Source organism: Lutra lutra, chromosome 1 (assembly GCF_902655055.1).
Source record: "Lutra lutra chromosome 1, mLutLut1.2, whole genome shotgun sequence".
In the NCBI taxonomy this organism is placed as follows: domain Eukaryota; kingdom Metazoa; phylum Chordata; class Mammalia; order Carnivora; family Mustelidae; genus Lutra; species Lutra lutra.
In genome coordinates, this window is record NC_062278.1 from 142826852 (window position 1) to 142853213 (window position 26362).

At 41.1% G+C, this 26362-nt stretch overlaps 1 protein-coding gene, 1 long non-coding RNA gene and 1 other non-coding gene across 17 annotated transcripts in view; all 3 read right to left on the reverse strand.

The window, feature by feature from the left end:
- The window catches only part of THRB (thyroid hormone receptor beta), a 377970-nt gene that overhangs the window by 16436 nt on the left and 335172 nt on the right, over positions 1–26362 (reverse strand). For all 15 annotated transcript variants that reach the window (XM_047738224.1, XM_047738163.1, XM_047738132.1 and 12 more), the window contains 4 exons: positions 20573–20673; positions 15360–15507; positions 12285–12490; positions 1186–1332 (listed from right to left, as the gene is read on the reverse strand). In XM_047738224.1, the coding sequence (XP_047594180.1) occupies positions 1186–1332; positions 12285–12490; positions 15360–15507; positions 20573–20673 (602 nt within the window). The remainder of the gene's footprint in view (positions 1–1185; positions 1333–12284; positions 12491–15359; positions 15508–20572; positions 20674–26362) is intronic.
- LOC125090197 (small nucleolar RNA sR17) lies at positions 8192–8244 on the reverse strand. The gene has a single exon (XR_007124236.1). It is a non-coding gene; the product is annotated as a small nucleolar RNA sR17 (small nucleolar RNA).
- On the reverse strand, positions 21877–25129 carry LOC125105121 (uncharacterized). The gene is made up of 3 exons (XR_007128814.1): positions 25114–25129; positions 24634–24638; positions 21877–22289 (listed from the first exon to the last, which is right to left on the reverse strand). It is a non-coding gene; the product is annotated as an uncharacterized LOC125105121 (long non-coding RNA).

Consider the following 26362-nt stretch of genomic DNA (forward strand, 5'->3'; position numbering starts at 1 on the left):
CAAAGACACAGATGAGCTGGAAGCCAAAGCAGGTTGGAATCTTTCCAGGTGAGGAGAGGGCTTCTTTCTAGGTGAGGCTAGATTGGCTTCTCACTCGGGTAGCTTACATAAGAGGCTCATGGCAGTACATGGGCCTGTGTATTTGATATCTTTCTGGGTTTCTTTGGAGGTGGGAAGAGCAATAGTTTGGCACCTGATGGCTTTTCAAAGGGCAAAATTCTCCACTTGATTCAAAAAAGGGAGGTTAGAGGCAGGATGGTAATGTAATAGATAAAACAGGAGCCTTAACAAGTGGAATTTATGGATACACTTAGGCGCCAGGCATTATCCAAGCACTTTACGTATATTATCTCATTTAAACCTTAACAATAGCTCTAAGCAGTAAATACTATCATGATTCCCATTTTAAAGATGAAATAACCAAGATTTGAAGACACCAAATAAGTTATGTAAGATTCCTGCCCATCTGGCTGACTGCAGAGCCCATGCTTCCAGGCACCACATAGTAGGACTGCTAAAGTTAGAGATGAGGGATGAGGTGTCCTAAAGGGAAAGCCTATAAGCTCAGGTGGATGAGCTCTTCAGGGTGCCATGAAAATGGGGCAAGAAAGGGTGAACTTATAAGAAAAGAGAGGAGAGGTAAGGAGTTAAGATCCTTGCTCTGTGAGGGAGATCCTTATTCTTGAGGTGGAAACAATCACACAACCGTTTTGCTAGGATATGTAACGGAAAGCATATTGACTTAGACTCAAACCATGGCTCCATGTTTGGATAAATTAATCTCTTCAATCTTAGTTTTCCCCATCTATAAAATGGGCTTAATTAAAGCTATCCTGCAAATCTGTTATAAGGATTGGATTTAATGTGGGCAGAGTTGAGCATGGTAACTGAGATATCGTAGGTGCCGAATGAACAGATGTTATTAGTGTCAGTCATATTTCGCTATGCCTGGAGTCAGTGCATAGATAGATAGGATCTTCAGCCTCATGTGAACTAGCTAATGAGTGATGACTGAATAGAGAAGTAGGGAAATAAAAGTGAAACAGTGTATTTTCATTTTGTACTGACATTGCTTTCATGTGACTAAGTCCTAATTAACATTAAATTATAAATAATACTCCATATTCCTGGAAATCAATGGAACTGCAATGAAAAATAATGCAGAAGGAAGAACAGTGTCCTCACCTCACAAAACATAGGCAACTTTTTGGCAAAATCCACCACTCTGGTAATTGCTGGTGTGATGATTTTTGTAAAATGGCTGAAGGCTTCCAAGTCAACCTTTCCACCTTCTGGGGCATTTACTATTGGTGCTTGTCCAATATCTTCTGGCTAAGGAGGAGAAACAAGAAAGATTTAAATGAAGAACACGAACAGATCTTTATCATTGTTCTCATGTGGCAGAAAAATCTCTTCTGAATTGACATGTTATACAATTTCCGGTTTTCTCTTTGCTCATTATTAAACTACGTCATTTTCTGTAGTTCAGTTTTCTGAGCAAAGTCACTGTCTTGGCCTTTGTTTTAAGAGCCGCTGGTGATAATGTTCACAGAATTGCTGCTGCAGAATTAAAGTGAGAGAAAGAGGGAGGCAGAGGGAAACAACAGGAACTTGGGTCCTGCTTCTAAACGCATGAAGGATGCCAGGTGACATATGTGCTAGGAGCTCTGAGGTGGCATTTTCAGAGCCTGCACATTCTGGCATTTGTGGGCTATGATGGAGGAGTGTGATGGGGATGCCTTGGTGATGAGGGAGCAGAAGGCAAGCTGAAGACAAAACACCAGCAGACATCCCCCTAAGTACCTCCACCTCCCCAACTCCTGGGTGGGATATGTGTGACATTCTTCCAGAAAATGGTCTTTTTTTTTTTTTTTCCCATTTTTAAAAGTTTTTATTTATTTATTTTATTATGTTCAATTAGCCAACATATAATACATCATTTTGATGTAGTGTCCGACAGTCTTAATGTTAATGCTTTGCTAGACAGAAAAACAACCTGAGCTCGACAATAGCAAGGCCTCCAGTATCCCGAGAGTCTTCGCCAATGAAAGAGTCTTCGCGTATAAAAGAGTCTTAGCATATAAAAGTCCCTTTGAACACCTCTGTTTTTCCTATCTCTCCCAACTCCCAAATATATAATCAGCCATTCCTCAGGACCCCAGTATAGTAGCTCTTTCTGCCCATGGGTCCTGTCCCTGAGCTTTAATAAAATTACCTTTTTACACCAAAGACTTCAGCTCTGGACCTCACCAACATTCCCAAACTCCGTCATTGGCAAGGAGCACCTGTGGATTCATTCTTGCTTTTGACCCAGCAGCTGGGTCTCAAAGTTCACATCTGCCCTATAGACGCTAGTTGGAGAAGGTCTCGTGCGGCTGAGGGGCACCTCTAGGTCACTTGGAGGAACTGAGCTGTGTAAACTTAGGCAAGCTTTCAGGCAGACACACTAGTGTCTGTTTTTCCCACTAGTTTTACACTAGTAACATTACTAGTATTACTAGTATTCAGTGTCCCTGGGGGCACTTCACTGCCCTTGGCTTGCCCGAGAACAAAAGCCATAGCCTTGCTACTCAAAGGGTGGTGTAGCAGCTTGGGTATCATCTGGGCACTTGTTAGAAAGGCAGAATCTCAGCTGCCCCCTCCCCCCTGTCCTAATGGTGCAGAACCAGCATTTTAGCAAGTCCCCAGGTGCTTGTATCACTCACATTAACCTCCCCAGTGTACTTTGGTACTCTCCAGCTCCTTAGCTGAGGGCTCCAAGATCATCATGGTCATCATGGTCTCTCACCATCTGCTATTGCCACCTGTGTTACCTACCAGGAACAGTTCCCTCTGTTGCCCTTTCTCGTTGTTGTCATAATTATGACCACCATTTATCTGTGGCCTGCAGGCGAGCCACCCTTTGGCAAGCCCATTATCTCAAGTGGTTCTCACACAATCCTGATTGGCAGGTGAGCAAACAAAGGGCTCAAGGAGGTTAAGAACAATCCCCTGAGGCCAGGACTGGATCTTGGTCACCCAGCCTCTACCCAGCAATCTGCCAGGAACCCCACATCTACCCCCTACTTCAAGGCTTTTACAACCGATACAGTTTGTTTTTGTTTTTGTTTTTTCAAAGATTTATGTTTTTGAGAGAGCAAGCACTCATGTGCAGCCCCGGCATGGGACTTGATCCCATGACCCTGGGATCATGACCTGAGCCAAGATCAAGAGTCAGATGTTCGACTGACTGAGCCACAAAGGTGCCCCACAACCTGTACACTTTTCCAGTGTACCAGGGGGCAAAATTCTACTCCTACTATTTCCCTTACCATCCTCTCCCACTACCTTACTAGAAGTTGTGAAGGTGATGGGAGGGGTCAGAGACTCAGGCCTGTCCCATGGCCTGGAGCCACAGTGAACAGACCAGAACCAGGCACCCAGGGTTGGGAGAGGTGGGACGGTGGGCAGAGATGGGCAGGAGGATCTGGCACTGAGAACTAGTCAAGCAAAGCTGAATCCCTCACTCGCAGAGTCATGAGGGTATTGCTGATGACAAGACTATAGCCTGCCTACAGCTGTGGTCCCCAAACTTGCCTGCATCAGAATCACCTGATGGGTTCCCATGTCCAGAGTTTCTGATGCTATAGGTCAGGGATAGAGCCCGAGAATCTGCATGTCTAACAACTTCCCAGGGCATGCTGATGCTGCTGGTCTGGGACTACACTTTGAGAACCACTGGGCTGGCAATAACACATCCAGCTCAGAGTAATCCAGTCACCATTTTCTTCCCCACAGCTCTCCAATTATTGCTCACGTCTAATTCTTAGCACAAAGGAAAACAAAGGATGACTCTATTACTGACGTGTTACTAGGGCACCAGGGTCAACAGGAGCAGCCCAGGCCCTCTCCAAAGGCGTGGTAGGAGCTGTGGTTACAGCCTAGGGGAGGATTTAAAATACATTACATAACAAACTGGCAGCATTGACCTTTTTTGGGTTATCCAGTAGGTTCTTCTGTTTATTTTATTTTATTTTTTATTGTTTGCTTTGCCAGCAGCAGGTGAATGGGAAAGGAACCTAGTCTGTCATGTTATCATAGTCAGTGATGATGTTTTGGGGCAACAGTTGGTGTGGGAAGCCCATGGGAGGCGACTGCTTTGCTGGCTTTCTGGATGCAGACAGAATTAATGGAATAATCACACATACAGCTTCCTTTTCTCTCTCTCTGCCTGTCTTTCTCACATAGACTGAACGAAGGGAAAAGGCACATCAGGTCCTCCTCTGGGCACTGCTTCTCCTGGCATTTGTCACCGCCTTGCTGGTCTTTATAATTCCTCCCACCCCAGAAATGAGTCTCATCTCACCTGGCTTGCTTATTTTACAACTCTGTTACGAAGATTGACTGATAAAAGGAATGTGGTCATACCTTAAGAAAGGGAGTTTTATACACACACACACACACACACACACATAAGGTGAGTTTTTATTAGAAATAAAAATAAAATAATAATATTTTTATATTTTTATAGTTTGGCCTGGTTGAGTCTAAATGTCTTGTCATTGAACACGGATAGATCTAATCTGATTGTATTTAATGGTATTCAGTGTCCTTTGAAATGTCGGTTAAGTTAATACTGATTTTAAAAAATTTCCATTTAATCCCTGGGTTCATGGGGCATTTGAATTACACCTGTGATACCGCTAAAGGTTTGAAAAAAGGAGGGGAGTTATTTAAGGAAATATGGCAATTTTAATTAAAATTAAACTTACAAATGTAACCACCTCACAAGCTTTTCTGTTGAAAAATAAATATTAGGGTAGGGAAGAAAATGTACTTTTAAGCCTTTGGGTATTTAGTGGAAAATACAATTGCTAGAAGTAAAATCATATACAAAGTAAAAGCTTTTTATTATATTAAGCTTTATTCCCATAATGGATCTTGGATACCAGAAGAAAACGGATAGGTAGATAAATAGAGTCTATGAATTGACCTGAGTCAACACATGAGGTAAGAGAAATTAAGGTTGAGCACTGTAACCCTGTCTGTGACCTCCCTAAAGATTTTTTACACTGTTTGCTACAATATTTAGAAGATGTTAGAAATAAAGAAGGGTACAGGGGCGCCTGGGTGGCTCAGTGGGTTAAAGCCTCTGCCTTTGGCTCAGGTCATGATCCGAGGGTCCTGGGATCAAGCCCTGCATAGGACTCTCTGCTCGGTGGGGGCCCTATTTCCTCCCCTCTCTGCCTGCCTCTCTGCCTACTTGTGGTCTCTGTCTGTCAATAAATAAATAAAATCTTAAAAAAAAATAAAGAAGAGTACAAATAGTTGACATCAATGGACTCTATTAGACACGTTGATATGGTAATAAGTTTGTAATCCATGACATGAGATATATTTGCTCACCCCCCCCCCCCCCCTGCCCCGGCCCTCGAGCATGCAATGGGATCAAGCTCAGGTACTGGTGATAAGGCACCAGGGTAGACTGTGGGCAAAGCCTGTGGCTCAAACTGCCTTAGCTTTCTCACTGGGGGCTTCCAGTTCTCATTCTGACTTTCCTCCTGCTTGGCTGCCCTACTGGACCTCCTGAGCCAGTTCATCCTACCTATTCATGTCTCCTGCTCAACTTGCTTTGCACTTTTGCTGCCTTTCCTCCTGACTTTTGCTTTCTCTCAAGTCCCCACTTGCATCTTATCTTTGCCAATTTCAAATCCTATCCCACTCAAATTCCGTTTTCTCTTTGAAGTCTTCCCAGATGACCTGTGTGAAATGAGGCCTATCTCACAGGAACACAGATGGTGGGCCACATACATCACTCATGGCATTCAGGCATTTATTACTATCACTTTTTATTGTGTTATGTAGGTATGCAGTAAGATATAAACTTACTGGGAGGCATAAGCTTTAAGGTTGTCTACTGTGTGGAAAACATTGAGCTAAAAGGTGGAGGACAGAATGTTTGTTGGTTGGTTGAGTGAATAAATGTATGTTTATACATGTTGAACCAATATTTATTCAGCAACTACTATGGGGCCAGGCCTGGTTCTAGATGCTGAGGTTACATCAATGAACAATGCACCCTCAAGGAACTTTCACTGTATTGAGGGAAGACAGACAATAAAAAGAATATTCTCACAGAAGAATTTCTATCTGTGATTAGACTGGAGGTGACATGATAGTATGTGGGGGTCAGAAGGGAGGTGGGCAGCCTAGGACTCTTTGAGAAGTGATGTGTAAGCTTTAACTGGAAGAATGTCAAGAAGGTAACACTCCACAGAGCCAGAGGAAGAAAATTTAAGGCAAAGGGAAAAGCCAGTGCCAAGTCCCAAGGCCAGAAAGGAGGCCCATGTAGTTGGACCCCAGAGATGCCATGAGATGAGGCACAAAGGGAGACGAGGGTCTCACGATGATGGCCTCTAGGGAAGGGATGGGCTTATGCAGTGTGGCTCCACTAAGGGGCTTCAAATAAGAGGGCAGCAGGATGAGAATTTGGGTTGTTATGTGGAGTAGGGATGTGGTAAGCCGGACGAAGAAATGGCCCTGTGGCACTAGCTGTTTGGGCAGGACATAAAGTGGTCTGGACTATGGGGCGACAGTAGACATGGAGAGAAGTGGAAGAACTCAAACTTCTCTTGGGAGCTGGACATAGGGCTTTCTGACTGACTGGATGTGGGGTGCAGGACAATAAGGAATCCAGGATGTCTCCTTGGGGCAGTGGCGGGGATGGGGGCATGAAGGGAGAGATTCAGAGGTGTGTGCAGGGGTGGGCTTCTACTAGCTTACTTGGGTCACTAGCTGCTGATACACAAAGGGAGACTCGGTGCCTTTCTGCTTTGAATGTTCATCAGTATTATTTAAGGTGGGTAGCAGATGCTGCCCATTGACCTCTTTGCTGTGGCTGGCTCAGAGCTGAGGGCTATGTGGCTTGAACTTACAGCTCTCTAGCACAAGCAGAGTGGGATGGGGCCAGATGGGACTTGTCCCTTCCTTTGCGAGATCACAGGGTATCTTCTTACACCTTCGTAAGGGGATGGGCAGGAAGGCCCAGACCAATGGTGATTAAAGGTCCTTGGGCTTTGGCATATTACTACAGGCTCTCCCTTTTCCCGGGATAAGCAGGGATGGACGTGAGGTGGGAATTGTAGGGATAATGCATATAGGAACAACTTACATGGTTGTTTTCTTTCTTTTTTTTTTTTTAAAGATTTTATTTATTTATTTGACAGACAGAAATCACAAGTAGGCAGAGAGGCAGGCAGAGAGAGAGAGGGAGAAGTAGGCTTCCCGCTGAGGAGAGAGCCCGATGCGGGGCTCGATCCCAGGACCCTGGGATCACGACCCGAGCCGAAGGCAGAGGCTTTAACCCACTGAGCCACCCAGGCGCCCCTTACATGGTTGTTAATGATGTGCTGGGCACTTATATCTACAACTTTTATACCTTGTGGTGTAAAGTCACCTGAGCCTTAGAGAGGTGAAGGAATTTGCTTAAAGTCATGTAACCAAAAAGCAATATACATACATACATACATACATACATACATACATACATGTGTGTGTGTGTGTGTGTGTGTGTGTATAGTTCAATGCTTGTCTGTGTTGCTTTAAATAAATATATATACACATACATATATGTGTATATATTTATTTAAATATTAGATGTATTATGTAATAAAACATAATATTATACATATAATAATACATATTATTATATGTATATATAAAGCAACATAGACAAGCATTGAACTCAGGCTCTCTGGTTGAATCTCCATGCACATGACTATGACCCCGCCTTCTTCTGATGCAGTTATAATTATAATTTTGGGAGTTAGACACCTTCCTGACTTGGTTGCTCTTGCCTTATGACCTGTCCATGCATACCACATGTGGCCAAATCACCCATCCTGGTTGGCCCTTCTGCTTATGCCCCTTTACTGAGGCTTTCCCAGTGGATCATGTGTGAAATCAGTCAGTAGCTCTGCTGGGGGAAAGTTGGGCAGCCCGGCCCTTGTTCTGATGGTCACATTTTACACTTGGATGGAAAATTCATCCAAAGCTGTAACTTCGCATGCGAATGAAGGGAGCAGAATAATAACATCATGTCAACAGACAATGTTGCTGCTGCTATGCGCTTTACTCCAGACTGAGTGTCTTCCCACCCCTGGGAGGTGTAGAAGTGAATTACCCATGGGAGAGACACTGCTTCCCTTGTTTGGCTCAGATGGCCCTTGTTCCCTTCTCAGTGCAGGTCTCTGTTTCATCATCGCTGTCACCACACCCAAAGAGTGGTTACATTGGGCACTTCTGTACCATCAGGGATTTGGGTGGATTGGAGAAAACTAGAAAATTATGATTTAAGTGCTTTTGGAAGTAGTTTTAAAGAGTGGCTTTGGAATTATGAAAATCTACATGGCTTTTTAAAAAGTTTATTTGCCAATGACTCTCATTTCTACAGACACAAATACAGATTTGAAACCCAGGTCAAACCAACAGTCTCTATTTCTGACTTGAGTCCTGACGTTAGGGTGAAAAGTGATGAAGAATATTCTTTTGGGGGACTAAGTGATTTTCCTCTTCCAGATAAACAAATACTTGCAGTTTTTAGGACAACATATAATTTTTAGTTCCTTCTGATATATTACTATACTATTATTAACATAATAAGTCTCTTCAAATTCTTTTTCAGAAGAAGATGGGCCATCATCACATACAAGTAAATGAAATAATATGCATAGCAGTATTATAAGCAGAATAGAGGCAGCCGCACGGGAGACACAAATCCTAATGTGTAGAAGCCTATTCAGACACGAATATTGTTTAGCAAAGCTGCCTTTGATGAAGGATTCTTAATGTCCTTGCAAGAATAATTCACCGCTCAGTGAAATTTTTATCCTGAGCATACATAGTCAATTGGAGTCACTCTTCTGCAAGGGGCATGTGTAAATATGTAAACTAGGCTGAGACACAGGGCTTAGCTGTACTGTCTCTGAGGATGGGCCAGTGGAACTGTACGTTCTGTTTCACGATATCTATTGTGTTCTGTCCTAGTTATCTACGCTGTGTAACAAACTGTGGCTTAAAACAACAGATTTTTACTGTTGTGCAGAGTTGATGGGCTCAGCTGGCTGTTCTCACTTAGGGTCCCTCATACAGTTGTTCTTAAATGGAAACAGAGGCTGGTGTCATCTGAGGCTTTTTTACCCACATTTCTGGTCTCTTGTCTGGCACCAGATTCAGCCTTAAAAGTCACTCTGCTAAAATCTGTTGCTTAAAGGAATCCCAAGCCCAACCCCTGTTCAATGAGAGAGAGGAATAGACTTCACCTCTCTATGGGAGAGAATGAGCTGTATATACAGGGAAGAAAGGCGGTAATGGCAGCCATCTTTGACAAGAGCTACCACAGGTCTCAACCACACATAGGATCGACACTGCAGTGACAATACTAAATGGAACATGGCCCTTCTGTTGAGGAGATGCTGGGGAGATCCCAGTCATAGAAGGGGATAGGCTGATAGAAATGAAGCTCATTATAGACACAGATGGGACTGTAGAGGTATTCAGATACCCCTGCTCCCAGCACCCCCCTAAGAAAAAATGGCCTGGAGAAGCAGCTTTTTGTATTTGGATCAAGACGGGTGACAATTTCTTGAATGGATCAAAGATCTACAACATATCTGTCGTCGGCTCCGCCCTGGGAGGGAGAAAGGTGGGTAAAACAGTTGCTCTGTGAATATCTGCTTCCCAAAGAGAACTCTTGTTCCTGGATAACCTCATGACCCTGACAAAAAACTAATGGCAAATCACCCTGTGCCATACTTTCTTTGGTTCTTTCTGTAGATGATCAGACTGATGAAAAGCATTAGGAGCCTTTGAGCTAAAGGTGCAGACCTGCTTTTTAACAATTAGCCAATCGGGGGCACCTGAGTGGCTCAGTGGGTTAAAGCCTCTGCCTTCGGCTCGGGTCGTGATCTCAGGGTCCTGGGATCGAGACCCGCATCAAGCCCCGCATCGGGCTCTCTGCTCAATAGGGAGCCTGCCTCTCTCTCTCTGCCTCTCTGCCTGCTTGTGATTTCTGTCTGTCAAATAAATTAAAAAAAAATTTAACCATTAGCCAATTGTGTCTTCTTTGCTAAAGAGACCACAAGGCATAAAGAGATATGACTGTATTTTACTGCATAGAGTTTGTTTCTTAGCTCTTAGACACAGCTCATGCCACCTCCTCAGAGAGACCTTTCTGACCACCCTGTTCAGAGAAGGAAAGTCTCTCTCTGTTTCCAATTTCTATAACTCTGCCCCATCACGATGTTTGTTTTCCTCACTGGACATACCACCACCTGTATTCATCTTGTTTGTTTAATCCTTACTGTTTTTCTCCCTCCACCAGAATAGAGCTGACTTATTCACTTCCTGGCACACAGTAGTAGCTCAGTAAATGTCTTTTTTTTTTTTCTTTAAAATAAAAGAACAGACTTTAGAGTCTGGAAAGAAGTGCCCTCGTGACCACTGAAATGAATTTAGTTAGACTAGTATTCATTCTCCTGGAGTAGAGAAAACTGAAGTGTAAAATTCCCTAGAAGTCCAGATGTGCCCCAAATCTTCTACTTTATTTGAAATTCAGCTTTGGCACTACTCTGAAATCAGGCCTGGAACTGGTTTCTACCATGTTCATTTATGGTTGATACATTTGGGGAAAGGCTAGATTTAGGCTTTGGGTAGGCAGGACCCTATCTTGTTATGCCCCAAATATGTTGGATTAGAATTGATCTATCTATTCCAGAATTCATGTTTTCTAATTCCTGGCAGATATACCAGAGTAGGCCTGAGGATTCAAGATCAAGAAACTAAAAGGCTGCCCCTCCAAAGGCATGTGTCTTTCAAAGGCTCTTTGGGTTTGTGTAGGTGGCCAAGTTGCATAGTGTGGTGATCAAGTGCATGGATCCTGGAGCTGGGGTGTATCCATCACCACTGCTTACAGCTATGGAGCTCTGCAAGCTTCCTTAACCTCTCTGCCTCAGTTCTCTGCTTGGTAAAAATGAAGATTTTTACCCACTTCTACCTACACTTTTGGCATAGGTTAATATGGAATGCACTCGAAATAGAACCTGGCACTTGATAAGGGCCATCTAAGTGTTTGCTAACATTACTGTTCATAGATGCCATGAACAGAGTATGTTAGAATCTGCTCTGGACAGCAGTGAAAGTAACTGAGAGCAGGTGGATTATGGGCCAGCTTTTTCTTTCCAAAAATTTTCTTTAAGGTTGTAGTTTTACCGTTTTCATGAAAAAATTATCTCCTTATAATGTTGATGAAAACTATATCCTTACCATGATGAAAAAACTGTATCTTTATAAGGACAATTATACACTATACCCTTTCATTTAGGTGGGAAGGAATGTTAATAAAGATGCTGGTGGTGCTCATAAAGATTCCACGTCATAAACGAAGGGCACGGTCAGTCTTTGAGATGGTCAAACACCAGCTGGTGGTGGCAGGGTAGGGCAGTCCCTCTGGTGAGGTGGGTGGACAGCCTGGACTTCTAGGCCTGGCTGCCACTTTCTAGCAGTGTGAAGCTCGGTGAACCAAATAAGGCCTTTGGTTTGGTTTGCATATCTGTGAGATGGGGATAATAATTCTAGTCTAACCAAAAGCATGGTGATGTCCAAAGGAGATATGAATAGGAAGGACTTTCACAGTGGTTAGTTTTTATAAAAACATCAAACACTCATCTTCCAAGAACCTAGAAAGTCCTGTTTTCTCTATATACCTCTATATATCCCAGCCCAACCCTCCCACCCCCCAATTCCTCTTGTCTCCGTGGGCTCGAGTTCCTTTATTTTAAGCTAAATATTTTGACTTCTATTGACATAAAATTACAGTTGAGATATGGGACACTTCATTCTAGGGGTTATTTTCAAGGAGATATCTTGGCGTGAGTTTAGGAGACTAACTATATCAATGGGCATCTGGGAGAAGAAATGGGTATAAAAGAGGAAAGCTGGCAGGTAAAGAAGGTTATAATTAGTTGATTTAAGGCTGGCCTTATTAACAGCAAAAGCAAATGGACTATGTCACCTAAGAAACTGCTTTAGAATTTAGTGACTCACAAGCAACAGATGAGAGGAGTGACCTTTGTTCTCAGACAGCCCTGGATTCAAATCCTGACTCTTCAAGTCACTTGACTTCTTAGGACTACTATCAGTGAAATGGGGGCCGTTGCACCAGCATCCCAGGGTGATGAGGACTGAACGAGCTGAAGGGGGAAATGTGGAGCATGCAGCTGATATCTAGCTGAGCCGGGGAGCCTCACCAGGAATTTCCGTTTCTGCTTCCAGTGGCTGCCTTGGGCATTGGTGGCCACATGGGCTTCGGTGACAGTTTTGATGAGCTCCCACTCCTCGTCTGTGGGCTCCGGCTTGTGCCCAATGGATTTCTGCAGCTCTTCCCGCCGTCTTTTCTCCCGGTTCTCCTCAATCAGCTTCCTCTTTGCCAGTCTCTTGCTGTCATCCAGGACCACTAGGAGGGGAAGAAAGATGAGACGAAACACAGGGACACGCGCAGACACTTGGCAGATTGCACATGCGCCCTGGACCACCCACGCACAGATGGCTGAGCAGGTCCTGCAGGGTGGGTCATATTGGGATATTTTCTCCCCTTGGCAGCAAACTGCCATTGACTAGCTGTGGTCCGACTCGAGATCTAATGCGAACTCCCAATGCCTGGCCAGCGTTTTGAAACAAAGCTCTGGGGGAAGTTGGGCAGTGAGCATCCCACCTCTGCAGAAGGTGGCCCTAAAGTAGAAGGAAGCAGAGGGAAGTAAAGTCTGTCCTATCCATGGGTTCCCAGATGAGTCTGTATTCAGTCAATATGAGTCTATAGCCAATTATCTGGATTCACTCCCAGGGTCTCTGTTCCTCTTCACCTGCCCTCAAATGGCTTAGTAAAAAGAATTTCAGATTAAACGAAAGTTCTGGAACAGTAAACAGGAGGCTAATGATCTCTTCCTTAGATGAAAAGGACCCCAACTCTTTATTAGCTCCCTCAAGAGCCCATTGGAATGAAGCTCGGCCTATCTCAGACTGCCCGGGTACTCACTTTGCTCTAGTCTCTACCTGGTCTACCCTCAACGGTGGTTAAAGAGCCCAGGCTTTGGAATCTAGAAAGAGCTGAGTTTGAATCCTGACACTACCACATTCTAGCTGTGTGACTTCTGGCAAGTTGCTTAGGCTCCTTGAGCTTTCATTAATTCTTGTGTAAAACCGGATCAATAATACCCACCTCACAGGGCATTCAAAGTGTTAATGCACTACAGGTGGTCAGTAAATAGAACCATGACTTTTGCCACTTATGCAAAAGGAACATAAGAAGGACAGAAAACAAGAAACCTCTACTCCTGTGGTTATTTTCCAGAACAAAACCATTTTACCAGACTCTTAGTAACTATCAATGGAATGGAAAGGCTCAGGTTTTATGCTACCGAGTCACAGTATTTTAGAACTGGAAAGAACCTTCGGTATTATCTAGCCCAACTCCCTCCTTTCACAGAGGAGGAAGTTGATCCAGAGAAATCATGACTTGCCTAAAGTCACACAGCAAGTTCATGGCAGAGCCAAGGCAAAACCCAGGACTCCTGATTCCAGTTCTACAACATCATTGTCCTAGGGCCATTTCTTGATGAAGGTGTGGCCTGGTAGGAAAAGAAAAAAAGCAAACATAGCAGGAGGAAGAGAACCAAAAGTACTCAGCTAATCCACAAACAGAATAATGAAACCCCAGGTCATCTAGGTTGGATTGCATCATCCAAATCAGGTGAACAATGGCAAATGTGGGAAATGTGAATGAGTCCTGTTAGGTCACTTTGGTTTCCCTATTAAAGGGACAAGCAGTGGGCTCTACTCATAGCCCCATTTCCCAAGTGCTTCCTTAGTGCCTTTGTGGCATTTGATATCATGCATTATCTAATTTAATCCTGAAAACAACTTGCAAGGTAGACGATGATTTCACGTAAGGGAAACCAGAGATTAGGTCTGATGGTCACACAGCTAGTAAGTGGCAGATATGGGACTCCAACAGCTTTTCTGATTATAAAGCCTGAGCTCTTAAAATGCCTCATAGGATGCATTCAAAATTAATTTCCACCTAGTCAAGATAACACTGAGCTTTTTTAACTTTATAAACATTCCTATTTTTAACAATCAAGCAATGAAATGGACATTCAGTAATAACAGTCCCTTACACCGACATATCTAAATATTTGGTTCTAGGTCAATCATTTTCACGTATCCTTATCAGGCATATTGTTGGTAATGGCTGAAAGTCTTTAAAAGATGAAGACAACACACTCAGCCAGAGGTGGGGATCAACCCAGGATTTCCAGCCTAAAGCTCTCACACAACCCTCCTCCTTTATAAAGATTCCCCATTCTGTCTTCTTTAATGGGCAAAGCAGGACATTTCGTGGATTTTTTTGTTCTAGCTGAGAGAACCCTGTTTATCACATAAATGTGAGCCGTGATTATTTCCTCTTTCCTGAGGAAAATCCTCATTACATCCTTTTCTTCTTTCTTTCCTTTTTTATTTTCTTTCTTTTTCTTCTTTTTAAACTACAAGTTGGAAACTTTCATTGAGATGCAAAACACTTATACCAACAGAAACCATTAACACTGATTTGACTGGCAAAATGGAGGCCACACATTCTGAATGACACAATTCTTTTTATTAGATTAATTAAAGTGACTGGTGTAAATCCTTTGCACGGTGCGGGAAGAAGAGACTCCAGTGGCTAATCTCACCACCATATGCTGTGGCACTTTGAAAACTGGGTAGGAGGACTGGGGCTTAGAATGTTTTTATGGGCTAAAAATATAACAAACAACCAATGGCAGGATGACTCATGCGATAGCACTCGACTTCACATTCTTCAAAAATTACTGAACATGATGTTTTCTGCTAGTGCCCCATCTCCAAAAATGTCCACAAAATAAATTCCTGTCTCTGCTTTTGAAAAACATTAGGACTAGTCCATGAGGCTCTCACCACACAAATGTCGTAGGTAAAATTACGCCTCATCAAGGGGGACTGACATGATGGGACATTCGTAATCTGTTGTGAACAGAGAATTGCTAACAGTCCTGCAGATGTGTTAGGGATAATTTAATCACTTCCTCTCCCACGTGGTCTCTTTGAGAGTTGGGAGTTGATAGGGAAGGGGTAGGATGGAAACCACGCAGCAGTGCCTGCGAGTGAGGGGTCTGTGGGAGTACTAGGTGTCTTCTCTCTGTCCACATGGGTTCCTGCCTTCTTTTCTGTCTGGTTGATCTCCTTGAACCAAATCTTTCCCCAATCAACACTTCTTGAATATGAAACAAAGGAAGAAGATTACTTACAATCTGTTGCCATGCCAACATAGATGCATTTTTTAAAGCGACATTCCTGGCACTGATTTCTGGTAACTTTGTCTATGACACATTTTCCTTCATATTTACAGGAATAGGATGGATGGAGATTTTTCTGAATGGTTCTTCTAAAGAAACCCTACATGGGAAAGAAAGACCCAAGAGAACAGTTTTATATTTTCTAGAAATAAATGGCTCCAGAATTTTGTGTCCAGATAACTGTGATAGATTGTTTTGGACCTTACCTGTGTATAGGCCTGTAGTTCCTACCTATTCACATACAGGACAGTTAGCCTAAACTGAATCTAAAGAATTCTAAATCTGAGATGAAGGAAATGTCTAGGACTACAGACAGTCAGTATCTTTTTGGCATTTCGTAAGGAAAAGAGGTTAATGGGAAAAATCTAGTGTTCATTTTTATTTTTTCTACACATTGAGTAATTTAAATAAATTATATTATTTCATTTCATAGAGTGGCATAATTGTGTTGTTAAAGTAAGCTGAGAAGAACCTTGCTATACTTTGTGCTGGTGAATAAAGGAGCTGGATACTTGTAATACTCTATTAATTAATAATTTAATTTATTAATTAAATGGATACATTGAACAACTTTTAGAGATTTAGTTTAGTTCTTGTTTTTGACTCTTGAAAGGACCATGGCCAGCTCAGATAACCCTTGAAACAATAGTACTTGGGGAGTAGAAAATTCCTGACTCTCCACCCAATTTTTCTCACTGCACACTGCATTTGGGTTTTTCCTTTCATAGTATTCTTTCTTTCCAGTGTCGGTCGGCATACACCCTGAGGTTCAGTACATGTCTTCCTTTCTTAGGCATGGGAGAGGGCCACCATAAAGGCAGCTGAGGATGCCATTTAGTCCAGATTTAGGTGACATAAACCTTCTCAAAGGTGTGTTCTAGCAGAACCTTCCTGGACATGGTACTCCTGTCTTGACAATGGTGCTTCTGCATTTTAGCACTCATGATAGCAGAGAGCATGCCCTTATTGTAAGGGACCCATTGCAAAGTGCTGTAGACACCTTCTCTATACTTCTGTCTCTTTTACAACCTTATGAAGTAGGTACTCGTAATATCTTCATGATAGGTATTAAAAAACTAAGGCTCTGACAGGTTCAATCACTTGCCCCAAATCGTGTGGTGAGTACACCGTGGAACTGAGCCTAGAGCTCAGGAGTCAGACTCCAAGTCTTATTTACCTAACTGCTGATATAATATGAACTGAATCCAATTTTACTATATCATTTAAATGTTTTAGATGGACAGATTTTAAATAGCAGCCCCCTACCTTTGTTCTATCTGTTTTAGTAGACTAGCAAGGGAAAAACAAATGTTGAAGGATACTGTCTACTAAAGCTTAAAGGGACCTCTAACTTTATTACAGAAATAGGGACTGACATACCAGCTGGCCTAGATTAAGCCCAAATTTGAATGATCCTGTTGAACTTTCCTTGGCTTTGATTATGTACATATGCCACTTGCATGTTCACTCACACAGAAGACCTTATAATGGAAAGGTCAAACGTAAGATTTTATATTGGGCAAAGCAGGATGAAATAGAAAAATGACAGCCATGACTGAAACTAGTGGACTTGATTTGGGGGCATCTGTGCAAATCCCTTATCACTTCTATTCAAGTTCTAACAGGAAAACTGCCCCCATTATTTTTTGGATTTTGTATCCTTAAACACTTATGTCCTTTGGTTTGAATGATGTTGCTGTCATGTTCCAAGATTCACTCCGTCACACATGGGCAGCTCTGTCATGTTGGCGGTCTTTCTCTGGGTATTCAAGGTGGGCACATTCTGTTAGAGCATGAATGTCAGAGCATGTCACAGTGCTGAAGGATAAGCTGACCTGTGAACCTTCCTACCCTCCCTCTGCTGCCCTCTTTCCAGTCTACCCTTCCTGGATCATCCCTGCCCGGTGAGCAAAGCAACCTGGAGATTCCTGGTGAGAAGACAAGAGTCACAGGCAGAGAGGAGAGTGGCTGGGTAGCATACCTCCTTCTGGAGGAAGCAGAGTTTCCCTAGAGGTGGTAGCACCAAAGTCCGGGGCATCAGGGAGAATGTGTGCTGCTAGGAGGATAGGAAAGTTGTTGGGGAGACCCTTTTCTCACACATACTCTGATGCTGACTTATGTTCTAGAAGGGGGGGGTGGAGCATACTGATGCATCTGACAATGTTAAGGAGAGAATGAGCTGTGGTATACCAGACGACGGGGTAACATTCATTTTCCTAAAAAGGCTACTCTGTGAACTTTTAAATGGAATGAATGAAATAATTTATACTTTGCTTATGTTGAGAAAGGTATTGGGGTGGCAGGCTTTGCTATTCATAGTATCATCTTTTCTGTGGTTTCTCTCTGATGACTTGGGGGCTTCATGGACCAAATCCCTTTTAAGACGTTGGCTTCCCCTAAGTTATAATAAAAACATATTTGACATATGATAAAGGATCACTTCATGTGAGTAAACATGTAAAGATGCTAGATCCCTTAATTTTAAAAAGTGACAAAAATTAACTTCTGGAAGTGAATTGAATAGACAATATTTAATGTAGTCTACCTACAAAATTCTTTTTAGAGGTGAGCTAACAAAAGACATGTCCTAGGGACTGAATAAGGTCAGATATTTCATTGATGATTTTTTGGTGAGGAGAGGTTTTACTTTTATTGATCAACATCAGACATGTTTCTCTGCATTTGGAGAACTGGATCCACTTCTTAGTGGTCTGAGATGACGCTCTTATTAGTGTGATAAGTAGCTGAGTGTCAATATTTGGGCAACTGCTAAAAGCTATGAGTCTTTCTTACAAAAATAGTTTGTTGTGGGGAAGTATCAACATTCTTTCTATAAAAGATGCATAAAAACTGACTCATCAAAACAGACAAAACAGCTCAAAAGATTTTTGCTGTCTTCAGGGCAAAATGGGCAAAAAAGATTCTCCCCGTATACACTGCGAGTGTGGGATAGAATTATTTTCAGAATGTAGGTTTGAATAAACAGTATGTGAAGCATAACCTTTTTCATCTTTGGCCACTCCTAAAAACTGTGTTTCATTTGAAAAACTCCATTGTTTTTTCCAAGATACTTTGTCTTTATATTAAATGCATGATCTGCATAATTACCCTGGGAAAACTGCTTTCTGATTTATGATGGAGGCAATCCTAGAAATAGGATTCTGATATGAGATAAAGAGAAAGACGCTGAAAAAATCTAGCTTTTTGCTATATGATTTCTTCTTTTAGGTAAACCTCAGTTGAATCAGGCCCCAAACATCCTGTGATCTTGGAAAAAGAGGCTAGTGGATTTCTTGATCATCATGAAGATATACATGAAGATATACATGGGTTAATAGGCTTGATTGTCCCTTTGTTTAAGTCAGTCACTAATAAGAATTAAGTTCTCTGTAAAGCACATTTGGTCTTTAGAGTCACTTTGGGAGTTGAGTATATTAAATGGAATTTTCATTAGGGTCTTTCCCAGAATTAAGAATTTGCCATTAGGAACTGATTCGAAAGAATCTCAATCCTGCATAATCAGGTAGGCAAAAGCTTTATGAATTGGGGCTAATGTAGAAAAAAGGTCCATTTGAATTACTGAGCTTTCAGAGTGAGAGAGTATATCGAAAGTAATGCAGTGTTATTACTTTCAAATCAAGCCAATAAAACTGCTTTTAAGAGACAGTCTGCAAGTCCCCCAATTAATAAATAGTCAGGACTTACTTTTATTTGCTTCCATTAAACTCCTTAAGACATTATTTTCGTGGATGTAATAGCAATCTTTGGCACAGTCATTGTTAAAAGGTACAAATTCCAGATCAAAGGGGTCTGGATGAATGAGAGCACACTAGAACATACCACAAAAGTCTTGCAGATATAGGGCCTTGGGAACTTAGAAACGCCCTGATGTGCCCTGGTTCCAATGACTCCATTGATTCCACTTCAACACTTCTAGTAGGCTTCCACTAAGTGTTTCCTAATTTCATGCACAAAAACTAGGGAATTTGCACGGAAAGTCTTCCATTAGGGAAATGGGCACCTTACCTTGAAACCAAGCTACCATGCTGATTTTTGGGGTTTAGGGTCAAAGGGAGGAAACGGGGATATTTGGAGGAGGGGAAGAAAGAGGAGGAGGTGAGGTGGGTGACAGAGGAGGGAAGACTCAATCATTTTAGATAGTTTAATCCAATCTTTGCTTTAGGGTTTACATCTTGGGATCATTTGGTTTAAATAGAAAAAGTAAATAAAAAATTTCACTTGATCTTAGCCAAAAGGCCGAGAAGCGATAAAAAAGTAAATAAAACATTTAACAAGTAAACATTAAAGAAGTCTTTCCCCTGGCTTACTATACTTCCTCATTTATAAAACATGAGCCGAACGCTGAATCTAGCACTGGATTGAGCTTTATTTATTTTTATAGTAGACTGTATTTTCTAGGCTAGGTTGTTGGACCAAAAGATATTTGCCGGGAAGCTCATCTTAATTTTGATGATGAAGAGTGTAAGTAGGCGAATTTAGGTTCACTTTTGGGAAGTGAACTGTTGATCACAGGTGTATTCTTGTCAAGTGTCTCCTGTAGATGGGTCTGCAGAACATAAAATTAGCTGATGGATGCCCAGAATTTACTTACTGGCTGAAGGCTGTGCAGAAAGCCAATTTGGATAATTTCAGAACGTAATTGAATCTAAGTAACCTCAAAGATTTCTCTAATGGAACCCTTAAAAGTGAGCACATTAAAAAAATAGCAAAAATGAGCATATTTACTCAGATTAATAGCATGTGGTAGAGTACATTCTGTCTCCTCAACCACTGGAGATAAAACAGGAGGAGAAATGGTTATTTCTTGAGATAATATATTATAAAATATCTATGCATTTTTAAATTTACAGTGAGAATATTAATTTCTTTTCCTCTTATTACTTCTCTCCCTGTCTTAAAAGCCAGACATTAAACTCATGCAAATTCATTTAGTTATTGTTGATTTAGGAAAAAAAAAATTCCATTATTAAACATGTCAAAAATGGAGGAGGACAGCCACACAAAGGTCTTGGATGATCACAGGCTGTGAGTGTTGGAATCTGGTTCTAATTTGAACTTAAACTTCATGTTGCATTCTAGTGGAATCCTGGGAGAGACACTAGAGCTAGGCTGAGCTCGGAGCTCACTGGTCCCAGGGCAATTACCTTGCAGCCTTCACACGTGATGCAGCGGTAGTGGTACCCGGTGGCTTTGTCACCACACACTACACATAGCTCATCCTTGTCTAAATAACTGGGGATGTACCCTGTGAAGAAGGAAAAAAGAGGAATGTGAGGAGAAAATATCACACTCAAGTCAAAGACACATCGTAGCTTGGCGGAGGATAAAAGGAGGCCAGGAGGTAAGGCACGTGAGGGAGGAGGCAGGACCAAATTATTTTATACACTTTAATCCAATTTTTGCTTTAGGGTTTACATCTTGTGATCATTTAGTTTTAAATATAAAAGGTAAATAAAATATTTAACAAGAAAAATTTAAAGTTTTTCCCTGACTTCATATTCTTCCTCCATATCTTATACTTATCCGCTACCTTCTGTCACACATACAGAGTTGGATAGTAGGCCTAAGATTTCAGAATGCCTTAGAAATGGGTGTGATCATTCTTGCTGTGCAGGTAGGAATACATCTGAAGGCTGCTGAAGCCAATGAATCATGGAGAGAGGCCAAGATTTGAGACATCTGGAGTGCTTAGGTTCTGGGGAACATAGTCTCTTTTGCAAGCCTTATTTCAGAACTTTTTCTTAGAAGACTGGATCCACTTTGGAATCAAGGCACCATGCAATAAAATAAAAAAACTTGACACCTTGGAGACCATCAAGTACTTTTGAGGTGAACAGGCTTTCAGAGTTTTGCTTGGTCTTCCTGAGGGTCACACTAGAAATTAAAGCAGAGATCTAACCAGATCTCCTAACTTCCAGAATAAGCAATGCTTGTCATTTTCTAAAAACAGACAATTAACTTTAAGTAGAATGAACAAAACCATCTAAATTTTTTTTTTTCAAACTTGTGCTGTTATGACACAAAACCCAAGAATTCTGGGTGATGTTAAATAATGATGGGTCTATTTATTAAGGAAAAAAAAAAGTCCAACTATAATAACTCTCTTTGTTAGTGTACTATTCGTTTCTTAGTTTAAATTCCTTGGCCTAAGAAACTAAAGTTTAAAAACAAAATAGAAGCAGCCTACTTCCCACTGGTCTTTGCCTCTTCCCCTTCACTTATAGAAAATGCCCAAACACAAAACTGATTCTAAAGGGCAAATTCAGTTTCATATGCTATCAGTGGTTTACTACTGAAGCATGTGTCTTTATTCTTTATATATATATATATATATATATATATATATATATATATATATATATACACTGCTTTGTTGGGAAGTGGAGAAGGGAAAGGCTGAGAAAACAAAATCATTCCTTTCCCTGACCAAGGCTCCTTATGAAGTTCTTTGACTTGGTAAACTCTTACTGGTTTCAATACAGATTAGCCATGTTGAAATGACAGAATGACTTGCTGTATGCTTTACCATGACATTTGCACAGATCTTTTATTAAACTAGGTCACAGAAGGCTTACATTTCAGAAGAAAAATTCACAAAGAAAACAGAAGAAAATGAGTCCTTTTCACAGTTTCTTAGAAATTACTTCACTCAGACTTTATTTTAGAAAAATGGCCTCTCTTGGGAGGGAGACAAATGGCTTCAGAGTGAGATCTGGTAATGTACAGGATTATCTTCTTAAATATCACAGCTTTTCTTAGTTTACTTTTACATCCTGCAAACCATGAGTCATCTGTTGAATTCACTTCAAGAGTTTCAAAACTTCCATCAAACATTTTTGAAAAGAGGATTTTGGGAGGGATCTGGAGAGAAAAAAAGGGGACTGCAATGATTTGTTTGTTTATTCAATCATTCATCTATTCATAAATTCAGAAAATATTTATTTAGCATGTACTAGGTACTTAGCACTGTGCTTGGTCCTGAGAATATAAAAACAAGGAAAGCATGGTTTCTTCCCTTGGTAAGTACACGTGTAGGAAATAGAGATCTTGTATTTCCAGTCCTGGTCATTCCTCAACAAGAGAAGAAAGGGTGAAGGTGAAGTAAAGAACATGAAAGATGCTGAACATCACCACAAGGAAATGCAAAGCCCAAACCACAATGAGACACCCCTTAACATCCTCTAGGATGGTTATAATAAAAATGGCAGACAATAATAAAAGTTGGTAAGCATATTGAGAAATCTGAACGTTTATATATTGCTGGTGGGAATATAAAATGTGCCTTGGAAAATAGTTTGGCAGTCCCTCAAAAGGTTAAACATAAAGTTACATATGACCCAGCAATTCCACTCCTAGGTGTGTTCCCAAGAGAACTGAAAATATGTGTCTACACACACAACTGTACGTGAATGTTCAAAGTAGCATTATTTATAATATCCAAAGGATGAAAACAACCCAAATGCCCATCAAATGATAGATAACAAAGGGCAGTACATTCATACAATGGAATATTATACAGCTATGAGAAGGAATGAGGTAATGACACATGCTACAACATAGATGAACCTTTAAGAAATGAAAACATTATGTTAAAAGAAAGAAGCCAGACATGAAAGGCCACATATTGTATGATTTCATTTCTATGAAATGTCTAGAATAGGTAAATTCATAGAGAAAGAAATTAGATTATTACATGACAAGGCCTGGAGGGAGGGGGGAATGGGGTGTAACTGCTAATGGGTACAAAGTTTCTTTTCATGGTGATGAAAATGTTCTGGAATTGTATAGTGTTGATGGTTGCACAACTCTGAGCATACTAAAACCATTGAATGAAAAACCATTGTTTTTCATGGATATGTTTTGTACACTTTCAGTGTGTGAGGTCCATGGTATGTGGAATATATTTCAATAAAGCCGTTCTTACAAAAACAAAGCAATGAAGGGAATAAAAGAGAATGGTTCCATTTGACAAAAATTTATATGGGTATACTATGCCAGGTAATATGCTAAGGATCTAAAGATGGTTAATTTTTGGGGGCACCTAGGTGGTTCAGTCAGTTAAGCATCTGCCTTTGGCTCAGGTCATGATACTGGGGTTCTGGGATTGAGCCCCACATCGGGCTCCCTGCTCAGCGAGGAACCTGCTTCTCCCTCTGCCTACTGCTCCCTCTGCTTGTGTTCCCTCTCTCTCTGTGTCTCTCTCTGTCAAATAAATAAATAAAATCTTTAAAAAAAAGATGGCTAATTTTGCATTCTTGGGGAAGCTTTCAGTGTAGTGAAAAAAGACAGTAACAGATCTTATGCACATAATATGGTATAGGCCCTGGGATAGGTTTTCCAGAATTACAAAGGGGAACCCTTTGAGAAGACTTCCTGCTCAGGTAATACAGTTCATTATAGAAAAAATAAATGGCATAAATGAACAAAAAGCAGATTTGCCTGTCAACTCTCCACCACAGAGATAACCACTGTAGCATTTTGGTGTTTCTTAATCTTGGATTAGTATGTGTGACAGTGTGTGCACACATGTTTTTGTGTAGCATTGAAACACAGACTTATAAAACCACAAAGTAACTTTTAAGCAATGAAGTAACCTAATTATTAAAATGCACACCTTTCTAGTAAAGGTGGATGGAATACATATATCCATGTCAGGAAAACTATCTCTTGAACTCTTATATGTAGAGCTTATGTACAGTTGATCAGAGTGAGGAGTTTTCAGTTCTTGGTATCAGGTACACACAGCAGAGATAAGGGAGAGAGAGATAAGGGCACTTCCTTCTCATATTCAGGAACCAATTGCAACATAGTTGGACACTATATTGCTTATGGGACATGACTTGGGAAGGCCAGAGAATATTAACCAGAGTTAAGATAGATGCAGGTCCCTCACCATTTCTCACTCTATCTCATGACTTGCCTGCTCTCTCCAGTGATGTTGGCAGTAAGATACTGAAAATTTCCTCCTCCTGTAGTCAACAATTTACATAGATGGTTGAATTGTTTGACCTTTAGGTTCTTGTGAACCCTGGAATCCAATGGTAATTCAATCTGTGAGTGGAATAGGCTCCTTCCATTTTCTGACTGCTAGTCTGATGGGTGGTTTGATTTGCTCTCCTTTTTCTCCTAGATTATCTTCTTGGTGGTTAGATGAATAGGTAATTTCTTATGTCTTTAGTGAAATTATTGTGACTTTTACAGAAACATTTACTTAAGTTGGTTACAGTTGCTTATATGGTCATACTAGTATACCCCACCCATATCTTCCTTTTCTCTAAAATAATCAGAACCATCTTATTTACCCAAACAGTCACCACAGGCAATGATACATCAATTACCATGCCTAAGTCCATTATTCATCATTAAATAACATCCATCAGGGAGTAACATCCTACACATAATTAATAGGTAGGTGAAGATTCTCTTAAGATTGCTGAATCTAGGGGCGCCTGGGTGGCTCAGTGGGTTAAGCCACTGCCTTCGGCTCAGGTCATGATCCCAGGTCCTGGGTTCAAGCCCCGCATCGGGCTTTCTGCTCGGCAGGGAGCCTGCTTCCTCCTCTCTCTCTGCCTGCCTCTCTGCCTACTTGTGATTTCTCTCTGTCAAAAAAAAAAAAAAAAAAAAAAAGATTGCTGAATCTATTTGACATTATCACATGCTAACTAGTTCTCCCAGAAAACTTAACCATTTCTTGCTCTTCTAGTTTCTGTGTCCCCATCTTTTTCTTTTCTCATGGTTACAAATGAGCTGTGTGCTGGCCAAATATGTCCTGCTAAGTAAAATGCATGTATAGTACTAGTTTTGTTACCAGGAAGGGACACTAAATGGATGTCAGTATTTGGTTCTGTCTGGAAACAAACATGGCAAATACAACTCTGGAAGCCACACTGCTCATCTGAGAATTGCATCTGCAAATTATCTCAAGTGACTGTTGGGGAAACATAGTTAATAACACCCCAGAAAACAATTAAGTCCCCTGTCAGTATGTGATAATCCAAGGGTGATATGTTTTCCCCAGCACTTACAGGCTCAGATATCTTGTTTTTTAGACTAATAAACGATGCTGCCATTTTATCAAGCATATTATTATGCAAACAAACTCCATTTTTTTGTTAAACAAGAACTTGGAGATTTTTTATTTTATTGGCAATGTCTGCTTAATTTCCAGTATTATCCTGCATGTGAGATAGGACGACATGGTCAAATATTATTAACATTTCCCCGTCTTATTTGTTAACAGCTTCATTAAGATATAATTCACATAACATACAATTCAATAGCTTTTTCTACTCACAGAGTTGTGAAATTCTCACCATAATCATTTTTAGAACATTTTAATCATCCCCCAAAGAAACCCAATGCCTTTAGAAGTCACTCCTCTTCCTTCTGGCCCTTTCACCCCCTTCACCCTAAGCAACCATTGATCTATGTTTCTACAGATTTGCCTATTCTAGATATTTCTAGAATGAAATTATATATTTTGTGGTCTCTTGTGACTGGCTTTTAACTTAGCATAGTGTTTTCAAGGTTTATTCATGTTGTAGCTTAACATTACTTTAAAAAATTGACTCTCAGAGGGAGTCGGTATGTAGAAGGGGAAAGTTGTGTATATTTACACCACGAATCATGCAACAGGCAGTAAACTGGTTTCTTGGTTTGCAATAGATTCAAGGCTTTCCCATATATGAATAAAATCAGAAGGCTGTCTAGTTTAATTCTCTTGAGCGAATTACAACATCATCTCAGGTCCCAGGAGAAGAAGCACTGGCACCCCTTGTCACCTTGGCAAATACACAATGCTTAGGGAATAGAACATAAGGCAGATTGATCTTGATGGTAGATATAAGTTGAAGGTGCTGTCTAGGAAGGTAAATCTAGCAGAAGGGAGAGGAGCTGAGTTCAGGGACCATTTCCAATCTGGCTGATCTCACCTT